The sequence below is a fragment of the Cnephaeus nilssonii genome, assembly GCF_951640355.1.
Source record: "Cnephaeus nilssonii genome assembly, chromosome: 22".
Lineage (NCBI taxonomy): Eukaryota > Metazoa > Chordata > Mammalia > Chiroptera > Vespertilionidae > Cnephaeus > Cnephaeus nilssonii.
In genome coordinates, this window is record NC_137093.1 from 2,985,011 (window position 1) to 3,003,261 (window position 18,251).

General features: G+C 62.8%; 1 protein-coding gene across 1 annotated transcript; it reads left to right on the top strand.

Annotated features, from left to right (window-relative positions):
• Positions 1 to 6,602: 6,602 nt before the first annotated feature.
• Positions 6,603 to 18,247, top strand: LOC307094258 (transforming acidic coiled-coil-containing protein 3-like; the record flags this gene model as incomplete). The annotated part of the gene is given in 16 exon segments (XM_079762940.1): positions 6,603 to 6,773; positions 8,615 to 8,726; positions 9,213 to 9,351; positions 9,853 to 9,928; positions 10,140 to 10,293; positions 11,926 to 11,978; positions 12,269 to 12,372; positions 15,012 to 15,099; positions 15,304 to 15,331; positions 15,334 to 15,380; positions 15,750 to 15,826; positions 16,284 to 16,327; positions 16,873 to 17,024; positions 17,643 to 17,749; positions 17,822 to 17,942; positions 18,151 to 18,247. Coding segments are annotated over 16 exon segments (1,539 nt in total). The 3' UTR covers positions 18,217 to 18,247.
• Between the last annotated feature and the right edge of the window lie 4 nt (positions 18,248 to 18,251).

An 18,251-nucleotide genomic window follows, 5' to 3' on the forward strand; every position in this document is an offset into this window, starting at 1 on the left:
GAGGCAGAAGCCAGTGAGGAAACACATCCAGTCAGTGAAGGGGGGGGTGGTTCCTGGGACCCAGGGCTGAGCTGGGTGGGGGGCTGTGGCCAGGGAGCCCGGAGACCAGAGGCCCGGGGCAGAGGGGGAGGAGAGGCACGGGGAGCCCAGCCCTGCAGAGAGCAGCGGGGGGGGGGGGTGGGGGGGGGAGAGACGGGGCAGAGCGGGAGGACCCGGGCCCAGGGAAAGGATGCGGAGGGGAGGCTGGGACGAGGCCGGAGGGCCCAGTGGGCAGGGCCGGCTGTCAGGAGGCGGGAGAGGAAGGCGGCGCAGGCGGCGGTGTCAGCGGCCGCGGCGGGCACAGGGGAGAGGGGAGACCCAGACTTCCGAGTGGGGGGCACGGACGCGGGAGGAGCGCGCGCCAGAAGCCCGCAGGCTGGGGCGCCGGGGCGCGGGGACGGAGGGGCGCGGCGCCGCTGTGGCCGGCCTTACCTGGGCGGCTCCGCGTGGGCCGGAGGGCCGGTGCCGGCCGCGGCGCGCCGTTCCCCTCGCTTCTTCCGCAGCAGCTGCCCGGCCTGGCCCGACCCGCCGGCGGCCGGAGGGAGCGTCTGTGTCCAGCCGGAGTGGGGCGCGGGCAGCGCGGAGGAGCGGGCGCGGGGCGCCGCCCGGCGGGCAGCGCGGGCACTGCGGGCGGATGCCAGCTGGCCGGGGGGAGGGGGCCTGCGGGCGGGGGTCCCCCCGAGCCTCCCTGTAGCGGCAGGAGGCGGCGGGCCCAGCTGCGGGCAAACTTCCTGCCGCCCGGGGGCCGGGGGAGCCGCGGGCTCGGGCTGGGGACCGGTGCCAGGCCGGGGGCGGGGGGCGCGCTCCGGACGAGGTGCCGGCTCCGCGGTGCGTGGACCTCAGGGCACCCGCGCAGCCCGCACCGAGCGCCGCCCCGCGCAGAGGCCGGCAGCCCCCACCCGGCCCGGGGGAGCGGCGGCCCCGCCAGCTTACGGGCAAGGGCGCCCCCTGGTGGGCGCGGGGATGGAGGGCAGGCTGGTGAGGAGCTGGGTGCCCGCAGGTTCCGGGAGAGCAGACGCTCCAGGGCGGGGGCGCCCTGCTCTGGAGGTTCCCACGCTCCGGGGTAACGCAGCCAGCGGGGCGCCGAGAGCGCGGGGAGGGCGGGGACCGTCCGGAAGGGCGGAGGGAGGCCCGGCGCCAGGCCCCCGGAGCCGGTCTGAGCGGCAGGACCTGCAGGCGGCAGGCTTTGCCCACCGGGCAGCCGGTGCTCCACAGGTGGAGGCCGGGGCGGCACCCGAGGAAGGAGCCCGGACCTCCGGCCTCCGAACTGGAGTTCCTCCCCCACCCACCGCTCCTGCCTCGCACAAGGCGCCATTGCCATGGGTCCGAGCCCCACCCCGGCCACCAGCCCCAACGCCATCGGACTCTCTGTGGATCCCATAGCGATGATGTGTCAGAGGGAATGAAGCTGGCCCAGCTGTACCTTTTTCTTTTTAATACTAGAGGCCCAGTGCATGATTGAATCATGCACGTGTAGGGTCCCCTACACGCTTTCACTTTTCGAGGTGGAGATGGGTGCCTGTCCGCTGGTGCACCAGAGGCTTCTGAAAAGCCTGGTGCCGGAGCAGACAGGCACCCAGCTCCCACACTTTTGATGATCCGCGGCCGCTGAGGGGGGCTACCCTGCTGTTGAGAGGCGCTGAGGGGGGCTGCCGTGGACACCTGGCTACCCTGCCGTTGAGAGGCGCAGCTGGGTGTCCACGGCAGGCCCCCTCAGCGGCCGCGGATCCCCCAGCCTCCCGCCGCCCAATCGTGGGCGTAGTGGAGTGATGGTAATTTACATGTTACTCTATTATTAGATAGGATTGATTCCAGAGGCAGAGAGAGGGGGAGAGAGAGAGAAACATCAATGATGAGAGAGGATCATTGATGAGCCGTCTCCCTTTAGCCCCCCACTGGGGCTTGAGCCGCCAACCTGGGCTGTGCCCTTGACTGAAATCAAACCGGGGACACTTCAGTCTGCAGGCCGACGCTCTATCCACTGAGCCAAACCGGCCAGGGCCCAGCTGAACTACTTCTGAAGCTGCTGCCTCAAATGGGAAAGATTGGGGAAGGGGACTCCCTTGCAAAATGATCGCTCCAATCATTCTGACAACATGCATAGTTATTAAAACACTAGAAGCCCAGTGCATGATTTAATCATGCACGTTTAAGCTGTCTGTCCGCTGGTCGGCAGCTCCGAAGTCCCTGGGCCCCTAGGGCGAGGCGGGGCGGGGGCGTGGTCCTCCTGCGGCCAGAGCCCAGGCCGGGGTCTTGCCTTTGCCTCCCGCCCAGGAAGGCTGGGGCCGCCGCCACATGCTCCTGCGGCCCAACTGCCACCAGACTCCTCCCTGGGGAGCCGCACCGCCCGCCGCCTCCAAACCTCCAAAACGCCGGCTCGGCTCGCTGCCCCAGAGGCCTGTCTGTGCCGCAGCACAGCCATGGTGCAGACGCTGAGCTCGCGTCCCCGCGTTGCGAGCTCAGCGTCCTGCCGGCCCAATCACCACCCCAGCCACCCCGAGTCCCGCCCCCTGTGTCACCCGCTGGCCCAATCATGGGCGTAGCAGAGTGATGGTAATTTAAATATTACCTTTTTATTATGTAAGATTATTGGCTATTGCCCGGGTGGTATAGCTCAGTGGTTGAGCATTGACCCATGAACCAGGATGTCACAGTTGGATTCCTGGTCAGGGTGCATGCCCAGGTGGGCCCGATCCCCAGTACAGGTGTGCAGGAGGCAGCCGATGGATGAATCTCTCTCATCATTGATGCCTCTCTCTCTCTCTCTCTCTCCCTCTCTCTCTCTCTCTCTCTCTCTCTCTTCCTTCCTTTCTCTGAAGTCAATAAAAACATTTAAAAAAAATATATCTATTATTGACTATATTCTCTATGCTGTACTTTACATACAACCCTGTAACTGTTTTCTTATCTGGCTATTTGTACATCTTAATCCATTCCCCTTTGTCACCTATCACCTCAACCCCCTCCCTCTGGCAACCATTAATTTGTTCTCTGTATCTATGAATTTGTTTCTGTTTTGTTTGTTCATTTATTTTGTTTTTTAGATTCCATGTATAAGTGAAATCATATGGTGTTTGTCTTCTTTGTCTGACTTATTGCACTTAGCACAATACCAACTAGGCCCATCCATGTTGTTGCAAATGGCAAGACTTCATTCTTTTTATGCCTGAGCAATCTTCCAAGTATCTATGTACCACATCTTTATCCGCTCATTTATCGATGAACATGTAAGTTGCTTGTGCTTATTGTAAATAATGCTATGATGAACATAGAGTCCATATGTTCTTCGAATTAGTGTTTTGGGTTTTCTAAATAAATACCCGGAGGTGAAATTGCTGGATCATATGGTAGTTCTACTTTTAATTTTTTGAAGAACCACCATATTTTTCCCCTCAGTGGCTGCACCAATTTAGAAGCCCACCCACAGTGCACAAGTGTCCCATTTTCTCCACGTTCCTGCCAACACGTTGATTTACTGATGACAGCCATTCTGACAGGTGTGAAGTGGTACCTCACTGTGGTTTTAATTTGCATTTCCATGGCAATTAGTGAGGTTGAGCATCTTTTCACATGCCTATTGGCATCTGTATGTCCTAGTCAGAGCAGTGTCTATCCAGGGCCTTTGCCCCTTTTTCAATCAGATTGTTGGCTTTTTTTGGTGATAAGATGTATGAGTTCCTTATATATTTTGGATATTAATGGGTTATCAGATGTATCATTGGAGAATACCTTCGTCCATTCAGTAGGTTGTCTTTTCATTTTGTTGGTGGTTTCCTTTACTGTTCAATAACTTTTTAGTTTGATGTCATTCCATTTGTTTATTTTTCCTATTGTTTCTCCTGCCAAGGAGACAACTCCAACATATATATATATATATATATATATATATATATATATATATATATTATGACAAATGATGCCAAAGAGTTTACTGCCATGTTTTCTTCTAGTTTTATGAATTCAGGTGTTACATGGTGGAAGGCATCAGGGCCCTGCATTACCCCAGGGGCGTGGGGCAGGAGGAAAAAAAGCCTTCAGCACCAGGTATGCCCAGGCGGTGTCCCATCCAAGTACCAGGCCCAACCCTGCTTAGCTTCTTTTTCCCCAATATTGAGTGGACCTGCTTGGCTTCTAAGATCAGAAGAGATCTGGTGTGTTCAGGGTGGTATGACCCTAGATGCTGGAGGAGGCCTCCAGGAACCCCAGAAGCCCATGCCTGGCCTCCAGGACCCCCCTTCTCCACTCAGCCCGTGGCCCCCATGCTGAGCTGGTACCCCCTAACCCCATACCCCCTAGCTGGTACCAGGTCTTTCCCTGCTGAGCCCCTCAGCTGCCACTCGCCCACCTTCTGAGCTTCCAGAGGGTGCAGGCCAGCATCTCCTGTTGGGGTGCGATGTCCTGGGTAGGGCAGAAGGTGGTGCCCTCCCCAACTGGGTAAGACAGAGCCCTCTAGGGACTCGACTTCACTCCATCGTGGCTGTATTTTGTTGTGGAGGATCTACTTGTTAAACACTTAGTTGTCACCAAAAATGTGTGTGTCCGAAGGCGGGTCCATGGGGAGTAACTGCAGAGGCTGCCCACCAAGTAGGCCCACAGCAAGCCCAAGGTCTGATGCCACGTGTCCGGGGAGACCACAGACGGTGACGTGGCGCGGGCGGTCACCCCCTCCTTTCCTTCCTCTCACCCTCTCACAGGTGAAGGCTATGGAAGTGGCCCAGAGCGTGCGGCTCTCCCAGGGTCACGGCGCTGAAACCCAGGGTCACGGCGCTGAAACCCAGGCCTGTTTGAAGCGACCGTTCGGGCCACATCCAGCCCTGTCTTCGACTTTGGCCACCTCTGAGTTTTTGCATCAGGCACAGGTCACACTGCCCACATGTGTGGCAGGTTTGATGTCGTAGACACCTGCCCGCGTCTCTAGAAAATGGTTTCCTACATCATCCTTTGGGTGTTGGCAGGGGCCCTGGGAAGGCCCAGGAGGACACAATGGCTTTGCCAGGACACTGAACGGATCAGACAGACACAGGTCTAACTCGGCTCTCCTGAACGCTAGGACCCTGGTGGCATGATCCGGGGTTGTTGGGGAAAGCTGAGTTGGATTACTTTACATATTTATGGAGGTGCCGCTGGGTGAGCAGTCAAAAGCCCCGAGGGGTTTCCAGGTAAGTCTGCTTTTTTAAAAAAACTCACGGGTAATGGAATCTTGAAAACTTTATTTCACTTCCTTGGTGACAGAAGCTAGAAGTTGGTCACCAGGCTCCCACATTCCTGAGACAGGGCCCTGTCACCTCACTTGACTGGAGACCATGGAGTGAGCAGGGGGTCCTCCACTGGTCTCCAGATGGTCTCAGGGGGTGTCTTTGGAAGAGCTCACACCCAAAGCTGTTTCACTCACTGCGGACGGCGGCTCCAGTCTCCCTTCTGACGCCTGCTGTCACTCAGCAGTGTGTAGCCTCAGGGAACGTATGACAGCCTAGCGCTGGACAATCCAGGGAGGCCACACCTGGGAGCACTTGTGGGCTTCATATCAGTCCTTGCCGCTGTGTGTGTGTGGGGGGGGGGGAGGGGGGGACGGGCAGGGAGTGAAACGAGGGGTGGATGATTCTCCCGGGCTGGGCAGTTGGTTAGGTCTGGAAGCCTGCTGGGTCTCTCACGTGCTCATCTCAGGTCACAGGTGGCACAACAGGAAGCTCCCCTACCCACTGGAAAACTTGGGTGCTGAGGGGTCACCGTCTTCCTTGGTGGCTGCACGTCTGTTCAGACGCCCTCTGTTTTGTCCTGGCCGGGGAAGACGGCTCTATGGCGGGTTTTCACCTGTGGGGAGACCCAGGCAGCTTTCTCCTGGGGCCTGGCCTGGACGCCAGACGCTGTCCTTTCCAAGTGCCACCCAGGAGGTCGTGGGGAGGTCATGGAGCCTCGGGGGACAGGCACGACTTCTTCCAATCCCTGTGCAGGAGCTCAGTCCAGACCCCGGCAGCGTGGGCAGAGCTGAGGGTGGGCACAGAGGGTGCTGCACCCACGGGATTAAGATGACCAGTGAGAGCCGATTGCACATTCCCACTAGGGTGTCAACTGCTCCACTTTGACTTCCTTATTCATCGTAAATCCTCACCCAGGATGTTTTCCCATTGGTTTTAGAGAGAGTGGAAGGGACAGAGCGAAACATCAGTGTGTGAGAGAGAGACACCATGTCAGAGCGACATCACCTGGCTGCCTCCCCCTCGCCAGGACCAGGGCCAAGGATGGAGCTTGCAACCCAGGTGCGTGGACCGGATCAAACCCGGGACCCTTCGGTCCACAGGCAGGCGCTCCATCCACGGAGCCAACCCGCGTTTAAAGGAACCTAGGCCTCCATTCCCCACCACCGACTACATGGCAGGTGGAAAGTCAGTCCCCTCAGATTTGTGAGAATATTTTCGAAGTGGAATGTTGTTTGACTTCACATAGGCCGTTAGCATCTTGCATTTTCCTACTTTTGATGGTTTGAACCGCCCGCGTCGGGGACCCTGTGTAGCCGTCAGCCCCAAGGGGCCCCCAGAGCTTCTCCAAGGCCAGGCGAGGGCTTGATGCCTCAGAGCCGCCTGGAGGGCGGCGCTGCACCTGCTCCCGTTTCCCACCCAGAACACGGAGACCCCGCGGACGGCCCGGGCTCCAGCCTCCTGCGCCTGCGCACAGCCCGGCTCCCGGCTCCCGGGGTCCTGCCCGCCGAGCACACCTTCCGGCTCCTGCTCCGCGAGGTGCTCACACCTGAGGCACCTGGAGCCGCCTGGGGGCGGGGCTGGCAGGCCCGCCCTCCTATTGGCTGCTGGCGCCAGGCGCCCTCCCCCGACCACCGCTGATTGGCTGCGCGCGCTGATCTTGGGCATTTAATCGGGCGGCGGGCAGGAGACTGGGACTCCACTTCCAGCTCCATCTGCGACCTCGAGGGGGGCAGGTAGGGCCGTGGGTCCCGGCCTTGGCTGCACCCCGCCTCGGTCCCCCCAACACGGACCGCCCTCCCGGGCTCCTGGGCTCCCCAGTCAGGTCCCACCGCCCCTCCAGGCACAGCACTCCCTGCGGGGCGCGTCCCTCCCGCAGCCCACGCGCGGCCACACCTGGGCTCGGCCCTCCCCTCCCCGCGGACAGGAAGGCGGCTCTGCTCGAGCCCGGCCCGTGGGGCGTAGGTCGTGGAAGCGGAACCTGCCCCAGGCCCGCTGCGCCCCCCCCCCCCCCCCGCACCCCCAGGAAGGGAGCCGCCAGAAAGGGGCCGGAACCCAGTCACCCTCGACTTACCTTCCCGCTCCCCCAGGGCGCGGTGCCCGCTCCCCTGCCGCGGGGGCCCCCACTGCCCACACCCCGTAACCCGCCCCGCCCCCTGGGCTCTTGTCCCGCCCACTCCCACCCAGGCCTTCCTTTCGGGGCGCTCTGCTCCCTTGCCCCAGGCGCCCTGGCCTTGCCCTTCCAGCCCCAGCCCCCTCCCCCCCGCCAGCAGGTACCCCGTGGCCCCGCCCCCGCCCCCCAGGTCCATGCCCAGCGCTCAGGCGGGTCCCAGGTTGTCATGTCGGTGATGATCGCAACGACTGTGGGAGGAGGAGCGGCTGCTCTGAGGCTCCTGGGCCCGACTGGAGGCCCCGTGTGGAAGCTCCTGCCCCCCCCCCCCCCCAAGGCCGGGCAATCCCCCTCCCTGCTCCTTCCTTCCCAGCTCCGCTGCTGCCCTCAGGTCCCCTTCCCAGCCCCGCCTTTCCTTCTCCGCGGACTGGGCCCCCCTCCAGCCCAGGCCTGGGGCACTGGCCGTCTCCTCCTCCGTGTCCTCCCAGGCCAGCACCCCCTGCCTCCTGCCTGCCCGGTGAGAGGGCTCCCCCTCCTCGCTGAAGGCCCTTCCAGCTCCTGGTCGTGGGCGGTGGGGCTTCCCGGAGCGTCCGGCCACAGCAGGGACGCCGGGCGTGAGCAGCGACCTGCAGCTCCGCTCGGGGTGACACGTCGGCTTAGCAGACCCTGAGTCTGGACCCAAAGGACCGTGTCGGTGCTCTGACGCCCGCACTTTGTAGCCGCCGACAGAGGGGCCGGGCCACTGTGATCCGTCTGTCACCTGGCTGGGCTTCCGTCTCTTCGCTGAGCTGGGCAGCGGTGGCCCAGAGCACTTGGCACCTCAGTGCCCTGCCAGCTCGCCGGCCTCGGTTCCCGTCCTCTGACTTCGTAGAGGGCCCCGAGGGCGCCGCTGTGCCGCCGTGTTCCTGCGTCCACTGCGTCTCCCTCTGCCTGCGAGTGGCCGCGGTTCTCCACGCCAAGCCGTGGGGAGACCACAGGCAGATGGCTCGTTCAGGGGCAGCGGCTTGTCTGGGGTCGGAGTTAGACCCCGGCCTCTCCCCGGAGGCGCCCACGGCAGCCTCACAGGTGCCGGGTGTTGGCGTGGCCGGCGGTGGGCTACCAGGTGCCGCCGCTCTGCCTGCCTCTGTCTGCGCGGAGGCCCCGCGGGCCGCCTGCTCCGAATTGGGCTGAACGCCCGCCTGGGCCGCCGGGACCCCGCGGGGGAGGGGCCCCGCACATTGTTCTGCCTTTTGCTGACTGCGCTGTTTGAAACGCTCTTCCTCTCAAGCAGTTTCAGAGGTACAGAGACAGGGACCGGAGCAAAATGTCCCCCGACCCTGCACCTGCCTTGCGCAAAGCATCCTGGGGCCTGTTCCCGTCCCGGCAGAAGCTCGGGAAGCTGAGTCTGTTTCTCTCCCAGGTTTCCGTGTTACTTTTCAACTTCACTTTGTATTTTCTTTTTGAAATTCAGCTGCAAGAGCTTAGAGTGACTCCGGCCTGTTCTTCCATGGCAGCCCCGGGAGGGGAGGGAAGCCGCGGCTCAGGCGCCGCCTCCGGGCTTCGGGGTCTGACTCGCTTCCGGGGCCGCAGAGCAGAGGCCTGGGGGCCCGGGAGAGGACCCGGGAAGGTGGCCCTGAGAGCCGGCCCTGCCCTGGCTGAAGGCAGCCTCGCGCCCTCGCCATCCTGTCCTCGGTGAAAGCTGACCCTCGTGTGTCCTGGACCGTGGGCTAGGGGTCGAACCGGAAGAGGCAATAGGCGAGCACAGACAACCTCGCCTTTGACCTGTCCCACGTCTGCTGTCCATCGGTGACCTGTGACCCCAGGCGGCCAGAGGTGAGGCAGGAAAAGGTTCCGAGGAGGCTGACCAAGGTCCTGTTGCTCCTCCCTAGGGGTCTACGCCCTGGACTGGGACAAGCTGGCTCACCCAAACCGCAACCCGCCGGGAGGCGGTGGAGACGCCCAGCTCCCAGGATGTCTCCAGAGCAGTCCCGCGGGGCCCGGGGCCACAGGGGCCTCCCCTCCGAGCCCGTGAGTGCGGGGTGCGGGAGGACCCAGCACCAGAAAGGCCAGTAGGCGCCCTGAGGAGGGGCCAGGGGCGGGCTGTTGGGACATCGCAGAAAAGAGCGGAGGGCGGGCCACGCCAGGGGCGGGCCCTCCGTGGAGACTAGAGAAGAAAACGTCCTGTCGTGGCCCCGGCGCCGAGGGCTGTCAGCACCTGTGCCTGCGGTTCCTGGGGCGGGAGCCGGGGTGCGCCCCTCACCTTCCAGCTGCTCTGGGGACAGCTGCTCAGGGGCCCCGGGGTCGGGTCCTAAGAGAAGCGTAGCCGAGCCCAGGGCCGGCCGCCCGTCTCAGCCTGGGCCCGGCTGTCTGATGAGGGCGCCCAGGGCCGGCCGCCCGTCTCAGCCCCGGGCCCGGCTGTCTGATGAGGGCGCCCAGGGCCGGCCGCCCGTCTCAGCCCCGGGCCCGGCTGTCTGATGAGGGCGCCCAGGGCCGGCCGCCGGCTGCAGCCTGTGGGCCCCGTCTCTCCAGGCCGGTGCCTCCAGCCTCCGCAGATGGCACACCCGTGAGGCAGACCGCGGCGGGGACGGCGGGACCGGTGGGCGAGGTACGGAGTGTGTGCCCGAGCGGTCACCACTGTCTGCACGTTGTCACCAAGCAGAGGGAGGCCGGTGCTGACCGGATGGGACACCCTGCTGCCCACCCCCACCCCACAGCCGCCAGCTCAAGGGGACGGTGAGGCCGAGGCCTCGCCTGGCAGCCTCGACTTCTCCAGATGCTCAGCCTGAGCTCCCAGGTGGCCTTTCTCTTCCTTCTAGGAGGGACCCGTGACTCCTCCAGAGCCAGCGGCTGCCCCCAGCCGTCCGGGCACTGAGCCCGCAGCCTCTGCTGCCGACCCAGCGCCCCCCGCTCTGCAGGGGCCCGAGCCTGCCTGGGACCCCGGGGAGGAGCACTTCCGAGACGCAGCTGCGGGTGCGTTGTCCCCGGTCCTCCCTCTGCTGTCGGTTCACCTGGAACATGTCCCTTGAGCGTGTGTGTTGAGGGGCGTTTGCGGGCGCTCTTCCTGCAGGCAGCCGGGTCCCTGCCTGAGCGAGGCCCTCGGGCGGCAGCCGGTTGGGAGAGGGGCATCCGGGGAGGCTGCGTTAGAAGCCTCTGGAGCCGGGCCTGCAGCCTCGCTGAGAGCAGGAGCACAGGCGTGCGTGCGGCCGTGACAGTCCGGACACCTGGGCCCCGAGGCACTGGAGGGGCTGGAACCGAGACCCAGGGGGACGGGAGCTCAAGCCTTCCACGTGGTGCCCATGCGGTTAAGCGGCCCTCCTACGGGAGGCGGGGTCCCCGAGGGGAGGTGCGCCCAGCGAGGCCGGGACTGAGGTTTTTTAAAAGACAGGAGGCTGCTGGACCAGGTCGCCCTTCTGGCTCCTTAGAAACCACTGGCGCAGAGGAGATGGGGAGTGGGGGGTGGGGGGGTTCCCCCACAGGACAAGGACGCGCCCTCTGCTGGGCGCTGGGAGCCAGGGAGTGCGCGGGGGCAGGCCGCCGCTCCCGGGGGACCGAGTCACGGGGTGGGTTTGAGTCACTTCTCCCGCGGAGCATGTTGTCGGGTTTGAGTCACTTCTCCCGCGGAGCATGTTGTCGGGCTGGCCCGTGTTGCGGCCGGAATGACCTGCGTGTGGACAGAGCAGCCGGTGTTCGCTCCCCAGCGGATGGGCTTCCGTGTGGGTCCACTTCAGCTGCTGAGGGTGCGTGCACAAGTGGAGGTGAACGTACGGTTCCCCGTCTTTCAGGTGGGGGCACCTGCTCCACATGCCTGTCTAACGACCGAGGGACTACGCTTTCCCATGGGGTCTGCACCGGCTCCTCCCCGGGGGCGGGTCCCGCTGTCTGGCTGCGTGGTCCTCGCCCCCCAGTGAGGGCAGCAGGTGTGGGGCTTCGATCTGTGCTCCTGGGGACGGGGACGGGGAGCACCCTCCGGGCTGGCTGGCCTCGTGTCTTCTGTGGAGGAGCGGCGGCTCAGACCCCGCCTGCGCATTGCCTTCTGGTGGTGAGGTTCTGGTGTTTTCTAGAGAAGGGTCCCGATCAGACACCTGGCGTGCAGAAACGCCCTCCTGTGGGCTCCTCCCCGTGCGGACGGTGCCCCTGGAGGCACCCGCGCTAATGAGCCCACTCCCGTGTTTCCTTTTGCTGTTTGTGATGTTGGTGTCCAGCCACGAGCTCATTGCCAAAGCCGGTCTGAAGGTTGACGCTTACGTTTGCTTCTAGGAACTGTGTAGTTCCAGCTCGTGTATCTAGGTCTTTGCCCATTTTCAGTTAGTTTCATAGATGGCATGAGGGACCCTCAGTTTTTTAAGCAAATGTTATGTTACCAGAAACTAGAGGACTCACCCGGGACAGTGGTTCTCATTTAGCCCCTGGGGACCTTTGGCTGTCACCCTGAGGTTACCTCCCAACACCCCGCAGTGCACAGCACGGCCACACTCAACAATCTGGAGGGGGGCGGGTGGGCGCAGCTGGGTGCTGGCAGTGTGAGGGGGGGCTCCGGGGAGCGGGGAAGCGCAGTCCGCCGTGGGGAGGCGCCGGCAGCGGCCGCACTGGCTGCTCCCTCAGTTCTAGGCGTGGGGGTCGACGTGGACTACCTGGAGCGGTTCGGGACGTCCCAGGTGAGCACCACCGGCCTCCCGAGGGGGGGCTCCGGGGGCTGTCCTAGTGCAGCTGTCACACGGGGCAGCCGGGGCGCTGCTTCAGGCCGAGCGTCGGGCCGTCCGGCCTCTCCTGCAGCCGCGTTCCTCAGCCACATCCCGGGTCCCGCACCGTCCCATCCCGGGCCCCAGAGCCACTCGGAGCACATGCGGGGTCAGTCCCCTTGGGAGCACTCGGCCCTTTGGTCGCCTCCCCCTGGGGGCTGCTGTCCGTCAGGATGAGGGGGACCCAGTTGACGCCCCCCCTTCAGTTTAAGGAGTCAGCCCTGAGGAAGCAGTCCCTGTACCTCAGGTTCGACCCGCTCCTGCAGGACAGTCCTGAGAGGCCTGCGCCCGCGGACCCCACGACCAGCAGGTAGGCCGGCCTCTGCGGGGGCTCAGTGTGTGGTTGGAGGTGCGTGGGGATCAGAGACCTCCAGGCTAGGGGGGCTGTGGGGATCAGAGACCTCCAGGCTAGGGGGGCTGTGGGGATCAGAGACCTCCAGGCTAGGGGGGCTGTGGGGATCAGAGACCTCCAGGCTAGGGGGGCTGTGGGGATCAGAGACCTCCAGGCTAGGGGGGCTGTGGGGCGCAGCTACAGCGTTTGGACAGGTTCAAGCCTCGGACTAATGAGAGGGCACAGTCCTCTCGTGGCCACATGCAAGTCCCAGCTTGGAGGGCAGAGCCCTCTCAGCACAATTACAGCCAATAGCTATAGTTTTAAGCTTGAACCTCTGGTCCAAACACATGCCTGAGCGATGTGTGCTTGATAGAGTTCAGGTGCATGTAGTTGAGTAGGATTGAAACCCATCAGGATGTTGTAAACATCTTGATCGCGCCCTTACTTTGCCTCGTGGCATCGGCTATAAAATAGAGACACGGCTTGTGGGCGCTGTCTCTCAGGAAGCGGTGTCCCACCGAGACCCAGCTTTCATTCTCTGGTCTCTTTCCTAAGCCTTTCAGCCGCCCCCACTCAGGTTCACCCTTGGCCGTGCCGGCGCGGCACAGGGGGCACCCCAATAGGGACTGAGTTCAGGGGAACTACAATCGTTAGGTGAAAGGAGGCCCCGAGGCGCACGCGTGCAGGAAGTAAGGCAGGGAGCTGAGGTGTGGTGATAAGCTGGGTGTAAAACTTGGGAAATTCAGGATCCTAGGAAGGGATCACTAAAAACAATGCTATTGAAGCATTTTAAATTTCTTAAGGAGAAAATAAGTAGAAAATAGAATATATAAAATAGAAAGTAAGATAGATACAAATTAAGTGGAAAACTAGAAGTAGAAGATAGTACAGGTAAAGTGTTGGTAATTTGTTTGCTCATAGGCACTGGACCTCGTGGGGTTTTGCGGGTTCAGTTAAGGTGTGGAATTTGTGGGGGTTGCAACCCAGGGAGGTTTGGGCAGGGGCAGCCAAGCCTACCCATAGTTCACAGATAGAGGTGGGAAATAAGTAGAAATAAGCGGTAGACATAGAGAAGTAAGCGGTAGAAAGTAAGCAGTAGAACGTAAGTGGTAGAAATAGGAGCTAGAAATAGGTAGAAAATGAAATAAAGTAGAAAATAGAAGGTAGGAATTAAGAGGTGGCTGGGAACTGTAACAGCAAAGGATGGAGATCCTGGTCAGCGGGATGCTTAAAGCCAAGCCGGGCCATTTGCTGAGGACTGTAAAGCAAAAACCGGAAGTCAAAAGGCTACAGAGAGTGGAAACAGGCAGCCTGGACTGAGCCCAAGATGCAGGAGAGGAAACCATTGGGTAGATGAATGCTGCCCAGGACGGATATTAATGATAATCCAATATCCCCTAGGCAGGGAAGCTTCAAGCAGGGCCAGCCCCGCGCCCACCAGGTAGAGGGGACTGTATTCTCCACCCTACCACAGCCTTTCCAGCCAACTCAGTCCCAAAGCCAACTGTCCAAGCAGCCTGGTCCCCAGAGTCCAGAGGGAGCAGAGCAGCTGATCTGGGTGCCAGAGCGGGACGTGCAAAGCCACAGGGGACCCAGAGAGGCTCCTTGTCCCTCCGTTCAAAAGACTGAGAGTTGTGGCTCGGAAGGAGATAACGAAGGCCACACGCAAGGGACTGAGGTTCCAACATGGAGTCAGCTGAAGAAGCTAACAACTGAGGCCCAGCAAATGGCAGAAAAGCAAGGAGTGGAAGCTACTCCTTCAGCCGTGTTTATGGCTATGTTAGCGTTGGTCAGCTGCCAGTCTTCTGTAAAGTCTTGTGCAGCCAGATCTAAGGACTCTGAGTAAGATATTCTGAAAATGTTAACATGTCTGAAGTTTGGTTTTTCTCTTATTGCTGTATTGCATTGACTTTGTTTTGTTATTATTAATAGCCAGAGTTTTCTCTCTTGTTGCTATATTAATGTTGCTGAGTTGAATGTTTTGTTAATAGCCAGAAGTTTGTTTTGATGTTTTGATTATGCTGAATAATTTGTTTGGAATTTTTTGATAATGTAAAGAGACGTGTTTAAAAACAAAAGGGGATATGAGGGGAGCGGTTACAGTGTTTGGACAGGTTCAAGCCTCGGACCGATGAGAGGGCACAGTCCTCTCGTGGCCACGTGCAAGTCCCAGCTTGGAGGGCGGGGCCCTCCCAACAGCTGTAGTTGTGAGCTTGAACCTGTGGTCCGAACACGTGGCCCCACGTGCCTGAGCGATGTGGGCTTGATAGAGTTCAGGTGCATGTAGTTGAGTAGGATCGAAACCCAGGAGAATGTTGTAACATCTTGATCGCGCCCTTACTCTGCCTCGTGGCATCAGCTATAAAATAAAGACATGCTTGTGGGCGCTGTCTCTCAGGAAGCGGTGTCCCACCGAGACCCAGCTTTCATTCCCTTGTCTGCCTTTCCTAAGCCTTTCACCACCCCCACTCGGGTCCACCCTTGGCCGTGCCGGCGCGGCACAGGGGGCTTCATGACCCGGCTTCTGAGCATCAGGCTCTGAGCTGACGCCCTCGGATTTGAAAAGGCGACGTCAGGAGATCTGAACCACGTGCGCGCCTCTGCTCTGCTTTCAGTGTGCCGGGCGCCGAGGTGCCTTCCTGTGGGGGCCCGCCCGAGGCCCCGCTGGTGGACCTGGACTGCGTTGCGGAGCTACGCCTTGCTGTGAGTGCTGCTCCCTTTGTCGTGGAGAGGGATGGGCTTTATGGTCGGGGATCTGAAGGGTCAGTGGACAGGGGGCCCCTGCTTGTCTCCGGTCACTATGCAGTCCTGGAGCCTCCTGCACCCCGGGACCTGTCCTCCCTGACCACAGGACAGGGCTGGATGGGAGAGGAGCTTGGGGCCCAGCTGGTCTCTGTTGCCCCACAGGTGCCCCCACCTCCTTGTGTGCTCAGGCCCGGGGCCCCCTCGTGGCCGTGCTACAGTACAGCCAGAGGGACCCGGCGGTGAGGGCGAGGCCTGGGGAGGGGGTTGCTGCTGCAGTGGGACCCCAGGTGTCCACTTAGCCGGCCGTCGCCCAGCTGGCACACGCTCCCAGGCTGTGCCCACCGGCAGCTGTGTCCTGCCCTGGCTTCTGCCCACGGCCCCTGCCCTGCTCTGAGCTGCCTCCTGTGTGGTGTTCTCTCTGCCACTCGCCCCTCCTCCCACAAGCTGCTCCCCAGCCTGGCCTGTAGCAAGAGACATCCCCAGCCCACACCCCACACACAGGCGTGGGACCCCCCACAAGGGGAGCTTGATGGGCTCAAACCCCAGACCCGGGCTCTCAGTGGGCACCTGCTGGCCGACTGGTGATGTTCATGCCGCCTCTTGTGTAGGTGGAGGCAGCACAGAAGGAGGTCCTGCAGCTGAGGAGCCAGTGTGAGGAGCTGCACCAGCAAAACCTGGAGATGGAGTGAGGCCTGTGGGGGGGACCTGGAGGTGGGGTGAGGCCTGTGGGGGGGACCTGGAGGTGGGGTGAGGCCTGCGGGGGGCGGGGAACCTGGAGGTGGGGTGGGGCCTGCGGGGGACCTGGAGGTGGGGTGAGGCCTGTGGGGGGGACCTGGAGGTGGGGTGAGGCCTGTGGGGGGGACCTGGAGGTGGGGTGAGGCCTGTGGGGGGGACCTGGGGATGGGGTGGGGCCTGTGGGGGGGACCTGGAAGTGGGGTGAGGCCTGTGGGGGGGACCTGGAGGTGGGGTGGGGCCTGTGGGGGGGACCTGGAGGTGGGGCGGGGCCTGTGGGGGACCTGGAGGTGGGGTGGGGCCTGCGGGGGGCGGGGGAACCTGGGGATGGGGTGGGGCCTGCGGGGCTGGCGAGGCTGCAGTGGGGGAGTGGCCCGACACGGCGCTCACACGCATCTGCTCCTCCCCAGGAAGGTCATGGACCTGTACGAGAGCCTCCTGTACCGGGTGATGGGTAAGTGCGGCCCGAGCCCCTTTCTAGCAGCAGCTCCCGCCTTGGTGCCCCAGCCCCAGCCTAGAGCAGCCCAGGCCGGTGCGGGCAGGCTCGGGGGCAGGAGGAAGGCTGTGGGCTGGTGCTCACAGTTCCCAGACGGGCCAGAACCCGAGCCAGCGGCTGGGACCACAGGGAACGGGTAGGGTCCTCCCTCGGCGTGTCCAGCTTCACCCTCTGTGGGCATTGGCTCTGGGTGTGTCCAGGCTGGGCTGGGGGCGGGGAGCACCCTGCCTCTCCCCGGGCCAGGACTCAGGTTCCAGAGGCCCCACCTGTGGGGACAGCTCTGCTGGGGCCCTGGGCTCCTGTCCGCCCTGGGCTCCCGGGACCTGGTGTGAGGAAGCGCTGTGCTCTGGGAGAGCAGGTGGGGAGGGGCCTGGTCACCTTCCTCTGGCGGGACCTCCGGGCGCTGCAGCTGACGCTGCCCCCTCGCCTCCGTCCCACTTCCCTGCCCTCAGTCGCCCACGGGGAGACTGCCCTCTAACCCCGTGTGCCTTTCCCTTTTCAAGAGGAGGCTCAGAAACAGGAGGAACGTGCCGAAGCCGAGATCCAGAAGGTGCGGAAAGAAAAAGACGAGTTGAGCACAGGTCTGAGCTCCATGGAGAAGTCCTTCTCCGGCCTCTTGAAGCGGCAGAAGGCAGTGATCGAGGGCTACCGGATGGTAGGGGGGCTGTGCCCTGTGACCCCGCCTTGTCATGCCCAGTCCCCAGCCCCTCGGGCAGGAGCTGCCCTCCCCACCGAGTCCTGGTCCCTTAAACGCGGCACCTGGCGAAGCCTTGCTCTGCGCTGGGCTGTGCGGCCAGTCTCGCCAGTGGGCCCGGGGCAGGGTGGGTGCTGTCGGCCTGGGGAGGCCAGGGCATGTGAGCAGAGGGGCTGGAGGCACAGCCTGGGCAGGGCCGTGCGGGCCCAGCGGATGCCCTGGTGACAGCGGGCACCGAGGAGCCAGTGCTGCCTTCCAGAGGAGGCCTGGCCAGGTCCCCTCAGCGCCCCCAGCTGGGCACGTGCAGGAGTCGGGGCCCACAGGGCTGCGGGGAGGGAAGCTCTGGTGCCTCTGGGGGGCCAGGAGGCAATGACCCCATTGGGGTCGGGGTCAGGCCTGGTGTCCAGGGAGGGGGAGCCTGGGCTGTGTGGGGGGCTTTCCAACAGAAACGGCAGGTGCTGCCTCTGTGCGCCCTTCCCCGTCCGAGCTGCTGCCGGGGGCCCAGGGGGCCTGGCCGGGCCTCGCACACCCGGCCCCAGAGCAGCAAACGGGCAGCAGTAACGCCCTGTCCCCCTAAAGAATGAAGAGGCGCTGAGGAAGTGTGTGGAGGACTACACCGACAGGGTCCAGAAGGAAGGCCAGCGGTACCAGGCGCTGAAGGCCCACGCGGAGGAGAAGCTCCGGCTGTGAGTCCGGGCGCCGTGGGCCGTGGGGTGATGGGGAGGAAGGTGAGGCTGAGCCCGCTCGCCCACGTGCAGGGCCAACGAGGAGCTCGCCCAGGTCCGGGGCAGGGCCCAGGCGGAGGCGCTGGCCTTCCAGGCGAGCCTGAGGGAGGAGCACATGCGTGTCCAGGAGCTGGAGAAGGCCGTGGAGCAGAAGGTGGGCGCAGGCCTGAGGCCCGGGAGCGGGAGGGACGTGCCCCTGTGGTTTGGGACCTGCCCTGTCCCGGGCCCCGTGGCCGGCTGGCTCCCAAACTGGGCCACGACCCTCCTCCCAAACTCCTCTCCGTGCCAGGCCAGGCGCCACCTGGGCCCCTGCTGCCACCTCTGAGCACTGGGAGATGCAGGGCTTGACGTTCCTCTTTCAGAAACAAGAAAACGACGAGCTGATCCGAATCTGTGATGACCTCATTTCCGTGATGGAGAAGATCTGATGTGGGGGTCCCCGCCCTGCACACACCCGCCCTCC